The following is a 17,401-nucleotide window of genomic DNA, read 5'->3' on the forward strand; positions in this document are numbered from 1 at the left end:
GATCCGAGGTCGGAAGTTATCACCATTAATTCCTAAATAACTCAACCAAAATATGGATAGAATTGATAGACAAATGGAGTAAATTAGTAAATTACAGCAATGTTTCAGAGGTAGAAACTGAAACTGTAGCCCTCATAATCTGCCCCATTGTCTTTGCAGCTAACGGAAGGCCGTCACATTTTTCCAAAATTTCAGTCTTGATAGCATCCACACTTGGATGATCACAGTTGCTTCTATGAATTTCAGAAGTGTCTACGAAGATGGGCCAACAAGTCTCCCCGTTCCAAGGCGAAAGGCGAAGCAAGTTGTTCTCCCCAACCATCTTCTTAACTGCATCTTCAAGTCTACCTGTGACCACAACTCGGCCGCCGCTGTCCTTTGGCAATCCATTTCTGATGTTATTACTCCATTGATCTCCTTCAGGCAAGCCCAAATCTAACTGCAATTGATCATACCACTCGTCTGTGTCCCAGACGTCATCAAAAACAATTAGATATCTCTTTCCCATCAACTGTAGATGAAGAATGAAGAGTAGTTCTGCAAGATTATTGTCCGGAGAGTCAATCCCTAGATGCATCAGAATCCTCGTCACTATCTCCTTCCTGATTTCGATTTCCATGCCATTCTCTTTGTGTACTCTTTGAGATACACATATCCAGATCCTCGGACAGAAGTGGTTCTTCACTTCTTGTGTGTTGAAGATCAATTGGGCAAGTGCAGTTTTGCCAATACCACCCATCCCCACAATTCCTACAGCCTTGAACCCACCATCACTTCCTCCTTCAAAAAGAAATTCCTCCATCTCCTTCATTTTGTCATCAAAGCCATGAACCTTTGATGTGTCTACTGACCGGGAGCTCCACCGTTTAATTGCGACGTCTTTCGACCATCTCGCTCTGTCGTAATGTGGGCTACTGGAAGGAGGGGGATCTGGGTTTATTTGTATTTGGGTTGCAAATGCAATTAGTTGCTGGAGTCGTGCTTTAATGTCAGCCAGTCTTTTCTTGGCCTTTGGACGGAACCATAATCCCTCACCACAGAGACGATCGCGTTTCTTCGATAGTGTAAGACATTCTCTCAATACTTCATTGAGATCGTAAAGTATATTCCTGAGTTTCTGTCGCTCGGTGGAAAGCTGTGGGATCTCAGGTAGCTTTTTGGCTACCTCCTCCAAGTCTTGAAATCTAGATTTAAAGGGAATTCTGGTTTGTGCGAACTCTGCAAGACTCCTTAAAAACTTGATCCTAAGAAATTCTGCAATTTCATCTTCCATTTGAACTGGTTTCGATGGTTGAAGAACCTTTGTCAAACAAGGGTTGATTATAAGACTATAAGAGGAAGCAGAAAAAACGGAGGGAATTTACACAGCTTTAATCCTTCAACTATAGACTTAGACTTTGGGGGACAATGAAGAAAAGGGTTTGGCTTGTTCTTTCTTGTGGTATACACAAAAAATAAATTATAAAAAAGTTCACGTTAAAATCAACGACATTTACCAAAACACGGAAAGAGTGGCTCCAACTGGTGGTCCACTTTGACTTTGTTTCTTATGATTATTTTTTAACTTTTATTTTATTTTATAGAGAGTGGTTCATGGATGCGTTGTCCAAATCATTGAGTTGGTGGAGTAAGGTAATGGGGACAGGATGGGCTACACATTCTCTTTATTTTTTTGGGGTCCCATCAAGATTTTGATAATTATAAAAACCTCTCTTAAACTTTTAAATAACCCAACAAAAACATCCACTAATAAATTAATCTTCTTCAAATACCCATTTGTCCCTTTTATAAATTAGTTTATGAGGTAGAAGCACATGGCCCTCAGCAATAATGCGCTCGCACGTGTTTGACAGCAGCACCCAAAGCGGACCCAATAAGGGCACACGCAAAGTGGAGGTTGGTGCACAACCCAAAATCAATGGCACAGTCACACATGGCGGCCTTGGATGACCGATATCCTCAGAATCAGACCACATCTTGATCGTTTGAGCCCACATACCTCTAAGTGGCCTTAAGTATAAATGGGGGGCAACCCTCTCAAGGTAAACATCTGGAATCTAGACTCAAGATTTATAAGAACTCTTTAGTTTTCTTTGTAGCCTCGTCTGAGTGTTCTCCCCTTAGGCCTTGTCCACCTGGTGTTACACCCATACTAACTTAACCGTTAGAGTCTCCGCCTCAGGTTAGCACCTAGGGCCTCTGATGTTCTCTCCCTCTCCACAGGTCTAACCTACCAGTCCTCAGTCGTAGTAGACCTCAGGTTCCTCAGTCAGCCCTCGGCTTGGAAGCAGATACAGTGTTTCCCTTAGCCCATTCAGAGTAGCAACAATTCGCACTGTCTGCGGGAACATCACTAAGACTTCCTTCGATCAAATTTACACTTTAGAAAAACTTAAAAGCTAACTCCTAAGCTTTAGCCGACATGGAAAGAAAAACCAAGAACACTTAGAACCTAGTCTCGATGGACCAGTTTCAAGTGGTCCTCAACCGCCTTGACAACCTCGTGTATAGGCTGGTCGAGGTGAGGCGCTCGATAGGAGGCCGCCCTCAGGGCAGCTGCCCCACTGAAAGCCTGGGGCACCATGGTGAGCGCGTGTCTCCAGACCTGTTGGCCATCGTCCCAATCAGGTCCAATGGGACTAACCCCTTAGAGTCTAATAGCAGTCAACGTGCCAGCCAACCGCCAAGGTCCTCCTAACCCTCTAGCCAGAGAGGGGAAGAATTTGCACAATCTCGGGAATACCGTCAAGACTAGGAACATCACCACCACCATTGACAAGAAAATTCCCCAGACGAAGGTGGACAATCAGGCCACCATAGCCCCCCTTCGAGGGTCAATGGTTGATGCCATGCCTCTCCCTCTCGTGTCTCGGATTTCTGAGACCTCTTGAATGATAGGCAAGTGAGAAGAAATGGGCATGCACCCGCGTCAAAGTATTCAAGGAACTAGGCCAATACATACTGCATCCGATAGAACCTGGATGGAGCGCAAACCCCCATCGACCAAAAGATCATCAACATGCAGGCATAGCTCGACGCCGTCAAAGATGATCTCTGCCAATTCAAAGAGAGCCGAGTTGACGCCTCGGCCAGTCAAAACCCTCTATCCGGGAGGATGGACACCTTCACCTAGGACATCATCTCAGCTCCCGCCGCACTTCAAAGCACTAACACTCAAAATGTACGATGGAACAAGCGATCTGGACAACCACCTAGAAAGTTTCAAGACATTCATGCTCCTCTATGCATACTCCGACGCCCTAACATGCCAAACTTTTCATGCGACCATCAAGGGGGCAGTCTGCTGATGGTTCTCTAGCTCCTTCTCACTCCATCAGTTCATGGGAACATTTCACCAATCTCTTCCTTGCATACATCATAAACAGCAGGCGATGCCAGAAGAGCATTGTCTCACTAATGGTTGCTCGACAGAAGCATGGCGAGAGCTTGTGGTGCTACATTGACTGCTTCAAGAAGGAGGAACTTAAGGTCTGAGACCTCGACCCCATAGTCTCCATTCATGCCACCAGCAATGACCTCCTGTCAGATTCGACCCTTAAGTGCTCGGTAGCCAAGACACCATCAAAATCCAATGCAGAATTCTTGAAGAAAGCATAGAAGTAAATCGCCGTATAGGAGGTCTCGGCCAATGACCGCCATGAGGGAGAGGCCGGCCACCACCACGGAGGACTTGAGAAGAAGAGAAGGAATGGAGATAGCCGCAACGGCAACAACAACAACAACAAAGACAACAAGAAGCCACCGACTTCGGTCCTAGCTTACACCAAGTATACACCACTCAACTCCACTTAAACACAGATCCTCATGCAAGTAGGAAAGGAGGAATATGTGAAGTGGCCAGAAAGGACGAAGAGAAACCCAAGAGGAGAAACCCGAGTTAAAGAATGAATTTGAGTCCCTCATCCACCGCAATCATCTGAAGCAGTGCATGGGGGGTGAGGCTAACCCCTCGCCCCCGTAGCAGCCGTAGTAGTTAGCAGGCATCATAGATGTCATCATCGAGGGTACGGCCTTAGGTGGAGCCTCGGCCTCGGCCCACAAGGCCTACGCCAAGCGGTTGAACATCCAAGGGTTGGCTTTCAAGAAGCCGAAGTAGAATGAAACCCTCACATTCACAGATGAGGACTTGAAAGGGATCTCAGTCTCCCATGACGACACACTCATGGTATCCGTTATCATCGCAAACTTTATGGTGAATAGGATATTGCTAGACAACGGCTCCTCGGCTGACATCCTCTTCTATGATGCATTCAAGAGAATGAAGTTGGCGCTCTAGCGCCTCTAGCTCGTCGATGTGCCATTCGTCGACTTCTTTAGGAACGTGGTCAAACCAGAGGATAGAATCACCTACCAGTTACGGTAGGGATGAAACCTCAATAGGTGACGAAGATGAACAAGTTCTTGGTCGTGAGGATTGGCTTACCCTACAACACCATCATCGGGAGGCCAACTGCTCACACACTCAAGGTAGGCATCTCCACCTATCACCTTGCCCTTAAGTTCCTCACCAAACATGGCATCGAAGTCGTTCGAGGGGACCAACAAGTTGCCTACCAATGCTATGTGGCAATGTTGAAGGGCAAGAACAAAGAAGCCCTGCCCCTAGAGGACCTCAGCCTTAAGGAGGAACCAACAAGCGAAGGCCAACCGGCCGAGGACCTCATTTCAGTCCCCCTAGATGAGGCCAAGCCTGAAAGAACAGTTCGCATTGGGTCCAACCTTCCCCTAGAGAGCCTATACGAACTGATAAGTTTTCTTAGAACTAATGTTAACGTCTTTGCTTGGGTTGCCATTGACATGCCCAGAATTGACTCTTTGGTCATTATTCACAAGTTGAGTGTGGACCCGAGCTCTAGGCCAATTCGATAGAAAAGAGGAACTTTGTATCGAAGCGATGAAAGGCTATAGGAGAGGAAGTTAACAAGCTATTCGACACTGGGTTCATCCAAGAGGTATATTACCCTAGTTGTCTAATGTGGCTATGGTGAAGAAATCTAACGGGAAATGCCAGATCTGTGTTGACTTTACAAACCTCAACTGATCCTGCCCTAAAGACAGTTTTCCTTTGCCGGTGATAGATCACCTCATCGATGTCATTCTAAGGTACGAGCTACTCAGCTTCATGGATGCCTTCTCTGGGTACAACCAAATCAAGATGCACACCGAGGATGAAGAGAATACCTCGTTCATCACAGAGCACAACACATATTGTTACAAGGTCATGCCCTTCAGCCTCAAGAACGCTGAGGTGACCTACCAGCGCCTTGTAAATAAAGTCTTTAAGTATCAAATGGGAAGAAACGTCAAGGCCAATGTAGATGACATGGTTGTGAAGAGCTTGAAAGCTGACCAGCATACCTTGGACCTAGCCAAAACCTTCGACACCTTGCTGAAGTACAATATGAAGCTCAACTCCAGCAAGTGTTCCTTTGGTGTCACATCAGGCCAATTTCTATGCTTTCTCATCACATAATGAGGTATAGAGGCCAATTGAGAGAAGATCCGAACTATAATGGACTTGGCACCACCTCGGCCAGTCTAGGAAACTCAAAGGCTTACTAGCCGAGTGGCTGCCTTTAGCCGCTTCATGTCGAAGTCGGCTGACCGTTGTTTGCCTTTCTTCTGGGCCATCTAGAAGCTGAAAGATTTTAATGGACAGAAGAGTGCCAACACACCTTCAAAGAATTCAAGTCTTACCTCACCTCCCCACCTCTCCTCACCTAGCCATTTCCAGGAGATGTGTTGTACTTATATTTCTCGGCCATGGATGGGGCCACTAGTTCAGTACTCATAAGAGAAGATGGAGTGCAGAGATCAATTTGTTATGTCATCAAGGTTCTCTACGACGTTGAGATCCGGTACCCTAAGGTAGAAAAACTAGCCTTCGCCCTACTAGTCTCGGCCAGGAAGCTCAGGTCATTCTTCCAATCCCACACGATCATGGTCTTGACCAACCAACCCCTTAAGGCCATCCTCACCAAACTAGAGGCCTTAGGATAACTGATCAAGTGGGCTGTCGAACTATTGGAGTTTGACCACCAGTACCAGCTAGGGCCTGTAATCAAAGCACAAGCCTTGGCCGACTTTGTGGCAGAATGCACCTTTAGTTGATCCCTTCACCAAGCCCCAAAAGAAGAAGAGAAAGAAAGGCCTTGGCCCTACCTGGAAGCTATTTGTTGATGGGCCATCCAACTCTAAGGGAAGTGGAGCTGACCTCAGACTCCTCACCCCAAACAACACTGAAGTAAAGTACGTGTTGAGGTTTGATTTCTCGGCCTCCAACAATGAATCCGAATACGAAGCCCTCTTTGCTGGTCTATAGATCAAAAAAGACCTCGGCTTCCAACATATTGAGGTCTTCAGCAATTCCTAGTTGGTGGTAAACCATGTCAATGGTGAGTATGAGGGCAAGGAGTAGAGCATGGCCAAATACCTAGCCAAGGTGCAAGAGCTCGCCCGTCACTTCCGACACTTCTCCTCGCGACAAGTCCCACGATCCAAAAACATGAGGGTTGATGCACTATAAAAATTGGCAAGCACCTCCGGCAGCCCTCGACCACATTGTCGTATGGAGAAGTTATCTTGCCCTACCATTGAAGAAGTCCAAATACTCCTAGTACAGGCACCCACTACACTTTCCTTGAAAGGAAGCTGTATCGAAGATCTTTTACCTTGCCTTACCTATGATGCCTCTGCCAAGAGGAGGGCGAGTACGTACTCCAAGAGATTCACGAAGGCATCTTCCACAACCACCTCAAAGGTAGATCCTTGGCCCAAAAGTCACTAAGGCAAGGGTATTTCTAGCCGACAGTTCAGAAGGATGTAGCCGAGCTTGTGTGAAAGTGCGATTGATGCGAAAGACACTCCAACATCTCCTATTGCCCAGCCACAACCCTTTTGGCCCTCAATAGCCCTTGGCCCTTTGCTAAGTGGGGCATGGATCTCCTTGGTCCCTTCCCTCAAGCCATTGGAAATAAAAAGTACCCCATCGTCACCATTGACTACTTCATCAAATGGGTCAGAGCAATGCCCCCGGCTACCATCATTGCTAGAATGATACAAAATTTCTTCTAAAAGAGCATCATCTTCCGCTTCGGCCTCCCCTACATGCTAGTCACTAACAATAGGAAGTAGTTCAACGACACGTGGTTCCGAGAGTGGTGTGCCTCCCTCGAAATCAAGCAGCAGTACACCTCGATGGGCTACCACCAAACTAACGGCCTAGCCAAGGTCACCAACAAGACTATCATAGAAGGGATAATGACCAAACTTGACAGAGCCAAAGGCCTATAGGCAGACGAACTAAATAGCATCCCGTGGGCCTACTAAACAACACTTCAGACAGCCACGGGAGAAACCCCATTCAACCTAACTTATGGCACCGAGGCTGTCATTCCAACATAGATCAGTTAGTTGATTCTTCGAACCGATGCGTACAGTGAAGCCAAGAATGATGAAGAACTTAGAACAAACCTAGATCTGTTGTAAGAAGTTTGAGAGTAGGCACAGATTAGGGTAGCAACCTACTAGCAGAGAGTATCCCGCTAATATAACTCAAGGGTGAAAGAAATGCACTACAAGGAAGGAAACCTCATCCTTAGAAAAGTCATGGTGCCTAAGCCCGATGTAGACAAGCTCAACACCAATTAGGAAGGTTCCTACAAAATCAAGCAAGTTGTTGGCCTCGGCATGTTTTAGCATGAGTATTTGAATGGAAGACTAGTCCCTCAGATATAGAACTCAGAAAACCTTTGTATGTAATGTACTTCCTATTAGTTTAACAATGAATAAAAGTGCAAAGTTCTTCCCCCCTCGACTCAAAGTCTGGGTGTACAAGTTCTCATTCTTGACAGTGGCCAGGACTCCTCGGCCACATGGCCAACCAATGCATATAGTCTCCTCCGAGGTTACATGCTCGAACTATACGATGGTTGGGACACACGGTTCCTTATGAACCATGTGTCTAACCCACCTTCGCGCTAAGGCAAGGAACGATAGGGACCTTGGCTACAAGAATCGGCCAATAATCCCCATCTATAACGAACAACCACACAAAAAAAAACACCTAAGTGCTTCGCCAAACAGGAAGAATGTGGTGACCTCGACCAAAAGCACCTTAGTAGCCTCGACCATTTAAAGGATCACACCCCAAGGTATCCCTAAGAAAGTCAAGCCAGGCCAGCCAAGGTCAAGAGAGGAACAACCCCAACACCTCGACGGCTCACCCCGACCTTGCCCAACCAGTCCCCTATGGAGACAGAAGCAAACCAAGAGAGCTAAGGACTTCGCCTCCCTTTCCCCGCCGAGGAAAGGGGTCCTGATCATCTTGGAGGCACAACTCAATCTCGGCCGCACTCCTCTAACTTGACTCCTTGAGCCACATCGGACGATGACTTTTTCTACTTGCGACCCCTCAGAAGAGGGTATAGACCCCTAGACCAATAAAAAAGTAGTACAAGTACAAAAAGAATCAGAGGCACAAGCTATACAAAAAGTGTATTTCATAAACCATTCATTGTCAACACTTTACCAAACTTAGGCCTTGGGGAGGTCAAGCCTTTCACAAAAAAAAATAGTACTGCTATTTGTCAATTTGTCTATTTGTCTATTTGAATGGGGAGGTCAACATTTTACCAACATAAAACATTCATTGAGTGGAAATCTCATGCCAATCAATCACTCTATCGGTCTATTTGTCTATTCATGAAAGAGGAAATCATCCCATGCCTTATCTACCAAATCGCCATTTTCATAAGTTTGTTGATTATTTTGAGTTAAACTGAAAGATGTTTCCATAAAAAAGATAAAAAAGATAGTAGAAAGTGAAAAATTGTAATACTGCTAAATTCGTGATTTATTAAGAGAATTAAGAACTCAATCAAAAGAACTGACCTTTTCGATGGCACCGAGACACTTAGTATAGCGCGTGCAAGTCTTCTCGGCTTCTTGTTACTGTGCCTTGGCGGATTTTTACTTTTTAGGATTGTAATCATAATGGTTTGGTTTTCGAATTGTCATTTGTGTCTTGGCAGCCAAGTTATATTCATTTTTAGCGACATGTGTACTGCACCGATTTCTCTAAGTTTTTCTTATAAATATTTGTAGTCTAGTGGTTCTCCGTCTTCTTTGCCTTTGCTCGTGGAGTTGTGGTTTTCAGTGATTTCGAAGTTTCCTACTTTCTTGTTTTGTTGCCATGGCTCCTTCTCGTTAGACTGTTCCTATTAACCCTTGCGTCAATCAATAAGAAGGTTGTTGGTCTTCATTATAGTCTTGTGTCCTCTGATCTTGCTAGTGTAGCAACCTGTTCTAATTCTTCTTTTGTTAATCCTATTTTTACGGATACTTCTCGGTCTAGCACGTCTGGTTATAGAATTAGTATGCGTGGTTGATAGAATTAGCTTTGCTGATTTCACTTTTGAACAATTTATTAACTTGCTGATTTCACTTTTGAACAATTAGCTTTGCTCTAACATGGCCAGCCTCTATGCGGAACTGATCTCCCAACCCCAAATGAGCCATTAGTAACCAAACGAATGAAACCAGTTCCCCTCCTTTACTTAGCTGCTGCGCATGAGTTTTCGCCAGGCAGTGACCGGCAGCGTAAGACAGCAACTCTACCCACACCTTGCTCATTAACTTCCAACAATCCTCCAGTTTTTTCAATTGTTTGGCAAGCCTACATGCATCAAACAACACCGATTTGCTTCTATCTCCCTTCACATACGCCGGTATGATATCTGTATTTACTCTAAGAAGCATTTCACAAGCCTGAGATTCACTGCACTTCCAGTCCACTACCCTTTTCTTTTTGCTAAAGAACCTTTTGATCTCTGCACAGGTGTCTCGGTACCTGATTTGCCCAATCCCCGCCACCACCGACATCAATGTGGGCTGCATTATCAGAAGGTATAGCATATAATCTGACAGCTGCTTACAGAATCTCCGATTTATGTCATCATTTTCGCAGTCGGTGTGGAAGCAGAGCTCAGTGGCAATATGCCACAACAGAAGGCTCTCGTCGTATTCAACCTTAATGCTCCACTCCAGTAAGTTTTTCCAGTAAGTATTATCCTTGAGAACCCAGTCACCTCTACAAGAACAAATGCGCTTCGCCATTTAGTAATCCTCCGCCTCCCGGGATTTTGATGTCAGCTCGGCGAAGATGAAATCCTTCAGCGTTTCATCAACGGGCTTCGAGGACTTGTGTTGGATCTCATCGAGCAATGAAGAAAGCCCGAAACGCCGGGAAACTTTGTTTACCCATTCGGGACCCTCATGGAGACAGTAGCTCAGGAGGTTGAACTGTAAGACAGACTCGGACCACTTGGGTGTTTTGAAAACGGGGCATTTGGTAAGGACAAAGGAGACCACCGATTTGGCCATGGGATTGTTTACAGAGACGATAGTCCAATTGGAGAAGAAGAACATGAAGAAAGCTAGGAAATCCAGTACCAAGGCGATTCCAAGCAAGAAGAAGGTGACGTATATGTCGGGCAGAGAGAGCCCCTGCCTGTCGTAGCTGATCCAGAAGAGAACGAAGGCTGCCAGGACGAATGTGACACAGAGAAAGCGGCGTATGTATCCCATCACAGAATTGACCACAACCACCTTGGTGTAGAATACATCATACAGGAAGTTGAGTTCAATTGCAACCACTCGAAAGGCCTCCTCTGCATTCCTCCTGAGAAAGAATTCCCGGCTCCTGTTCCGTTCATGGAAGCTGAAGATAAGGTCAACAATGATACCCTTGAAGGTTTCGAAAAATCGAAACGCAAAATCCACTGCCTCGACGTTGCTGAGCAGAATGCCTGTAGGTCCCTGCTCATCATTAATGGAAATATTCAAACCTTTCTCGGGTTCCTTTGTGATTACAATATCTGTGGGGAGCTTGGCCAACTTCTTGGACGAGTATTCGTCCATGAGCTTGGCATAGTTTGGACCTGGGTCAGGATCTTGGAGCATTGAATCTTTGAAACGACCCAAGCTCGCAAGATAAAGCGCGCGTGTCCGCTCTGCATACTTGCAGATTCCGGCTAGGAAGACGAGGACCGTCGGGAAGAAGAGGTCGTTATTGTTGAGGGATTGGAAGAGAACATAACTAGCAGTAAAGAGATGGAACAGGAGCCCAAGCAAGTGCCTGAGCCACAGTTCGTTGTCCTCAAGAGCAAAAGCAGTGATTGTGTCCGGACCACCGAGGTGCAGCAAAAGAAACGGGGCCCAAAACGCCATGAGGACATTTTCTTTATCCGTTCTCTTGGAGACAGAAGCGTAGCGTTGGGAATGGGAGATGAGTCCTAGAGCGAAGACTGCAACCCAATCAGCGATCAGGTAGGCCGACCAGATGAACCAGTTTACCAGTTTACTAGATTTTCTCTTCCTTAATGGAGCACAGAAGATTAACAAGATCTGTAGTGAGAGACTGAAAGAAACGAAGAGACGGATATCCCATGTATCCAACAGCTTCTTCAGACGTTCGGGGAGGGGAAGATTTACTGATTTCATTATGCCTCCTGTTGCGGTATCTGGGGGTGGGTGTGAAATCCTAAACTGGAAGGAGAGCACAAATTCTTGTTCTTAAGTGCTAAGCGACTGTAAATCTGAGACAGACATCAACACTCTAGTGGTCAATCTGAGAGAGACCAAGACCTACAGCTAATGACTTTGCTGTAAGTCTATTGTAGGCGTAAATGACTGCCGCCTTCTTTGACCAGGTCGCGGTCTTATCTTTTAATTTATATAGCCTGCGATTTGAGAAATGTACCCTTTTTCTTATTCTTTCCAAGCGTTGGGAATGGGAGATGAGTCCTAGAGCGAAGACTGCAACCCAATCAGCGATCAGGTAGGCCGACCAGATGAACCAGTTTACCAGTTTACTAGATTTTCTCTTCCTTAATGGAGCACAGAAGATTAACAAGATCTGTAGTGAGAGACTGAAAGAAACGAAGAGACGGATATCCCATGTATCCAACAGCTTCTTCAGACGTTCGGGGAGGGGAAGATTTACTGATTTCATTATGCCTCCTGTTGCGGTATCTGGGGGTGGGTGTGAAATCCTAAACTGGAAGGAGAGCACAAATTCTTGTTCTTAAGTGCTAAGCGACTGTAAATCTGAGACAGACATCAACACTCTAGTGGTCAATCTGAGAGAGACCAAGACCTACAGCTAATGACTTTGCTGTAAGTCTATTGTAGGCGTAAATGACTGCCGCCTTCTTTGACCAGGTCGCGGTCTTATCTTTTAATTTATATAGCCTGCGATTTGAGAAATGTACCCTTTTTCTTATTCTTTCCAACCTATCTTCAATCTTCATCTCTTCCTCTTTCTCTCTTCCTTTTCCTAAAACCTAATCTACTAGTTTACAACCAGAACACTTTCATTAAAAGAATCCAATCCATCAATTCCAAAAAATGTTAGATATCCATATTGATTAACAATTGAGGTGTTTTACTTTTAAGTGGGTTTCTAATCTTTGTTTGATTGGATTTCTCGGCTGTTATATAATCTTGTTTGGAACATCACCAGAAGATAAGATCATTTTTATACATTAATGATTCATTCATGACCACTTTGAATGTAGATATTTGCGTTGGGTAAGTTTTATATTGATTAAAACGGCAAATTGATAATCTCATATATTTTATATGAGCAAAACCTGCACCACTGGTGGACCTATAAGTTGTATTCAGCCCAAGTATTCTATATATTTGGCTGATGACCAATGAATACTGTATAATATTTCCTACCAACCATTAATGACCTTTTATGATAGAATATATATTATCAATTACTAGATTAACATAATGTATTTTGTGGCTATCCGATTCGGAGGGGGGACGGATTTGGATATGGAGTTTGGAGTCATCACCTAAATTTTTGGAATTGAGAATTTAGGAAAACTTAGGATTTTTCAAGAAAAACATTTTATTTTATTTGGTGACTCGTTGCCCAATGGGGATGAGATTATTAGGGTCCGGGGACCATGGTACAGTGTGAAAAAGTGTTAGGCACCCCACACTCGCTCGGTTAAACCAACCTCTACTTTACCAAAGTTCCAAGGAACATTTAATAATTTTAGGACTTCGAATATATTAAAACAACATGTATTAAACACAACAAATGAACCAAGAAAAGAACTAATGAGTTGTTTTAAATTAAGAGGAACAAAAGTAAATGATCGAACATAACAAAAAATTCAATTAAAGAACAAGTAATTACGAAAGATGAGACTAATTAAAAGAGGTAAAACTAATGAGTAAGGGAGCAAAAACTAATCTATCAAATTATGAAAACAAAAAGAAGAGAAGAAAAGAACTACAGTGAATGAAAAACTACTTTAAAAGGTACTAAATTAACAGAGTGGATAATGGTGCTAAGAGTGATTACCAAAACCAACAAATTAATTAATGAAATGTCTAGGAAATGACTCTAAAAAATACCTAATACACAGACGTGATGCCTACAGATGGCCTATGGTTATTTTAGAATTAAATGAACTAAATGCATGAATTGATAACTAAAACCAAGTCAACTTTCTACATGTATATGTAAACATTATTGATGCACCCTAATTTCTAATGCATTTTTTTTGTTTAAGAATACTAAATGCATGGGGTGAAAATCTATCGAATATAATGCAACATTTGTGACTAGAATTGAACTAAAACTGAATGAATGAAAAAGATAAACTGAAAAAAAAGAAACGTTAAATGATTTCTAGATTAATAAAGATTAATAAAAGCTATGAGATGGAAATGCACATGTAAATGATTAAGAACTTTAATAATGTCACATTCTGATCCTACTGGACTACTGATAACAAAGTAAAAAAAACCAAAAAAGTAATCAAAGTTAAAAACAAAAAAAAAATCAAAGTTCTAATTTATTAAAAAAAAAATCAAAGATTCAACTTATATTCATATGGCACTAACTGTTGGAAGTAACGATAAATGAAACACAAACTAATTTGTAAACCTATTTAGAAAATCATGTCTATAAATGAACAATATCATCTTGATCTGATCTGTTATGGGAATATAGCGAAAGATTATAATGCTTAAAGAAGAACAAGTAACTAACTTACAAGTAATTAATTTTCTGCGGCTTATGAACCTTGATCATGATTGACACCTCCTCTTGCAGTCCTTTGTGTGTCTCTTGCAACGACCGTTCTTCCTTTGAGTCTTCTTGTTTAGACATTCATTAGAAGTCTGATTTGTCACTCTGTGTAATATGTAGCTCAAGGTGTAGAGAATGATGCTGGAGATGTGTATGCTTCACTGCACCATTCTTTGCTTCAAGAATGCTTTTAGCTTCGTCTCTTCGATGTATAGATGACTTGGGGAGCTCTTAGACTGAAACACTGATATGGGGAGACTCTATCGACATGAGAGATGGTGGAAAAAGAGTGTAGGACATGGGTTAGGGAAGCTTGGGGCTGCTTGAGACGTGAAGGGGGTATTCCCTACACTAGTGAGTGTAGGATCTCTAGGCTTTCTTGTGTCTTGGATGTGAAAAAGGGGTGGTATTTATATATTTTTTGAGAGGGGAATGGAGGGCTGAGATGGAAGATAAGGGAGATCAATGGTTGATGTTTGAATGGTTTTTGGAGGGAGATTGATTGAGAGAATGGGCTCTCAAGACAGCTTTGTGAGAGATTCTCTCAATCAATCAAGACAAAGAGTGAAAGATTTCACCAATTTATCTAATCTGGACATTTCAAGTTTAGGTGATTGGCTTGATTGATTGGAAATCATAGCTCGTCAAATCATAGATTTTTAAGATGTTTCTAGAGGCTGAGGGGAAGTTTGGGTCGTGGAATGCCCTAGGTTCGAAGTTATTGTGAAGAGGATTCTAAACGAAGGGCTCAGATCGAGTCTAGCTTTGGGTCTCGAGATGGAAGGGCTAACGGTGTCAGAATTGGACGATCTTGGTACCGTTGGACTCAGAATTTCGAGCTCTATCCATCTATAAGGTTGAATTTCAGATTTTATGGGGGTTAGGATTTAGGATCAGAGATAATCCTGATCGGACGATTGGAATTGGTTCCGGTTTCGGGGCTTGAGATGAAGGGGTAAGAGGTGTCGGATTCGGGTGATCTTGGTGTCGTTGGATTTAGATTTTTAGGCTCAATGTACCTGTGGTCTCAGATTTTGGATTTTATGTGAAATGAGGATTAGGATTAAAATGACTTCGATCGGACGATTGAAATCAGTTTTGGCTTCGGGTCTTAGGATGATGGGGTAAATGGTGTTGGACTTGGGTGATCTTGGTGTCATTGGATTCATATTTTTGGGCTCTACATACCTATGGTATCAGATTTTGGATTTGATGTGAAATGAGGATTAGGATTAAAATGACTCCGATTGGACGATTAGAATCGGTTTCAGCTTGGGGTATTAGGATGATGGGGTAAATGGTGACGAACTCAAGTGATCTTGGTGTCCTTGGATTCGAATTTTTGGGCCCTACGTACCTATGGTATTGGATTTTGGATTTGATGTGAAATGAGAATTAGGATTAAAATGACTCTGATCGAATGATCGGAATCGGTTCCGGCTTCGGGTCTTAGGATGATGGGGTAAATGGTGTCGGACTTAGGTGATCTTGGTGTTATTGGATTTGGATTTTTGGGCTCTACATACCTATGGTCTCGGATTTTGGATTTTATATGAAATAAAGATTAGGATCAAAATGACTCCGATGGGACGATCATAATCAGTTTCGACTTTGGGTCTTAGGATGAAAGGGTAAACGGTGTTGGATTTGGGTAATATTGGTGTCATTGGGTTTGGTTTTTCGGTCGCTATGTACTTATGGTTTTGGATCCTTGAGGCACCAACTTTTGTAAAATTCCAAAAATACCCCCAGGCCAACCACAAGGTTAGTTGAAGCATGCTTGAACCTCAAAATGCTGTAGAAAGACTAAGGGGCGCAAAAATGGGGTATCTATAGATTGCCCCTCTTTGTTGGAAGATGATAATCCGAACAACAAAACTTGAGGAGGCAACCCATTTTTGTGCAAAAATGCGATGGAATGACTGTCCTGTTCAAAAGAATGTTGCTTAAAAAAACTTTTTTCATGACAAAAGTGTTGATGATTGAAAGAAGATGATTGTTTTTTATTTAAAATGATGCCCCTGGAATCTCCTCCTCTGGTCTGCTCCCATAGCTATCTAGCACTCGTTCGGTTGTTGATAAAAGGATTGTCGTACGTAGGCCAATCCTCGGATCTTCCTGAAAGGGTTTCTGAAATGAAATCTCTCACCCACAACGTTTGTGTGGCAACCTAGGACTATGGTTGCCCCTGCAACAGAGGAATTGTGGAATCTCTCGCTGGCCAATTCCCTGAGATTTTTCGGGATGCATGGTTTAATAAATAGATGATGAAAAAGGAAAGAAGACATTTGACACTGAGAAAATCGTTTTTGTAGAAAACTATTGAGTGTGGGGAAGTCATTCCAACGTATTTCCTTGTTAAGAATAACTAAAAGACATCCAGTAGGTTCTCACACCTGAGCCATGCATGTTTGACATGGGCAAGTCAATATACATGGCTCTTCGGGCATTTGGCTTTGAAGTCCAAAATACGCTTTGATGTTGGGAGTTGGGTCAGCCACCTAATATGAAGATTAGAGGCGTATGGGATTCAGGGCTCCCATAATAGATGCAATGCAATGATAATAATGATGTTAATGTGAGGATGGTGCTTGAGTTGCAACGTAAGAGATGAGGAACTTGATGATTGTGTACCTAGTGCTTACCTGTGCTGATGCTTGATGGTTGGTGTTGGTGCAAGTAGCCACTATCCCTTGATGAGATGACAAAGAGTACTAATGAAGAATGTTTTTTCTTCTCTTTTTTTTCATTTTTTTTTGGATACATGCATGACATGTTGAAAGCACTTTTGTTTTTTGAAATATGAAGGAAAAAACAACTTTGGTGATTTTATGGCCTCAGATTTGTCTAAGTGGATGAATTCTTTTCTTTTGCTATGGATGCCCTAGACTTATCATCAATGGCCATCATCAAAGCATTTATTTGAAAACTTTTTGAAAACAAAATCTTTTTGGAGTTTTAAAAATTATTTTGAAAAAGGTTAGCTAAACCTGGAAAGCATGATCTGTGCTACTAACTTTTACCAAGTTTGGTCCATCAGAGGTGTGTGAAAATGGTTGAGTTGACTTCAAGACTGGGAGGTGGCACTGTGGAATTCTCTTTTGATGGTCCCACTTAGGCATTTCCCCTATAATTAGTAGAGAAGGTGGATGATTGATCTCTGGTGCTATTCTGTTGTCCTTCCAAAGTTGTGAGATACCAAGTGCTTCTAGGAACTCTCTCTCTTTTTTTTTCTTCATTTTTTTTTTCTTTTTTTAACCTCTT

At 43.0% G+C, this 17,401-nt stretch overlaps 3 protein-coding genes across 3 annotated transcripts; all 3 read right to left on the reverse strand.

The window, feature by feature from the left end:
* Positions 1-91: 91 nt before the first annotated feature.
* On the reverse strand, positions 92-1,273 carry LOC104598387 (putative disease resistance protein At5g45440). The gene has a single exon (XM_010260421.1). It carries the CDS (start codon positions 1,271-1,273, stop codon positions 92-94), a length of 1,182 nt encoding a protein of 393 aa, XP_010258723.1.
* An 8,161-nt stretch (positions 1,274-9,434) lies between these two features.
* Positions 9,435-10,137, reverse strand: LOC148790355 (uncharacterized). Its single transcript, XM_088891166.1, has one exon. The coding sequence runs from the start codon at positions 10,135-10,137 to the stop codon at positions 9,463-9,465; it is 675 nt and encodes a 224-aa protein (XP_088747292.1). The 3' UTR covers positions 9,435-9,462.
* Positions 9,435-12,532, reverse strand: LOC104598321 (uncharacterized). The gene has a single exon (XM_088891165.1). It carries the CDS (start codon positions 11,521-11,523, stop codon positions 10,138-10,140), a length of 1,386 nt encoding a protein of 461 aa, XP_088747291.1. The 5' UTR covers positions 11,524-12,532; the 3' UTR covers positions 9,435-10,137.
* Between the last annotated feature and the right edge of the window lie 4,869 nt (positions 12,533-17,401).

This window comes from Nelumbo nucifera, chromosome 7 (genome assembly GCF_055504915.1).
Source record: "Nelumbo nucifera cultivar China Antique chromosome 7, China Antique-T2T, whole genome shotgun sequence".
Classification (NCBI taxonomy): Eukaryota; Viridiplantae; Streptophyta; class Magnoliopsida; order Proteales; family Nelumbonaceae; genus Nelumbo; species Nelumbo nucifera.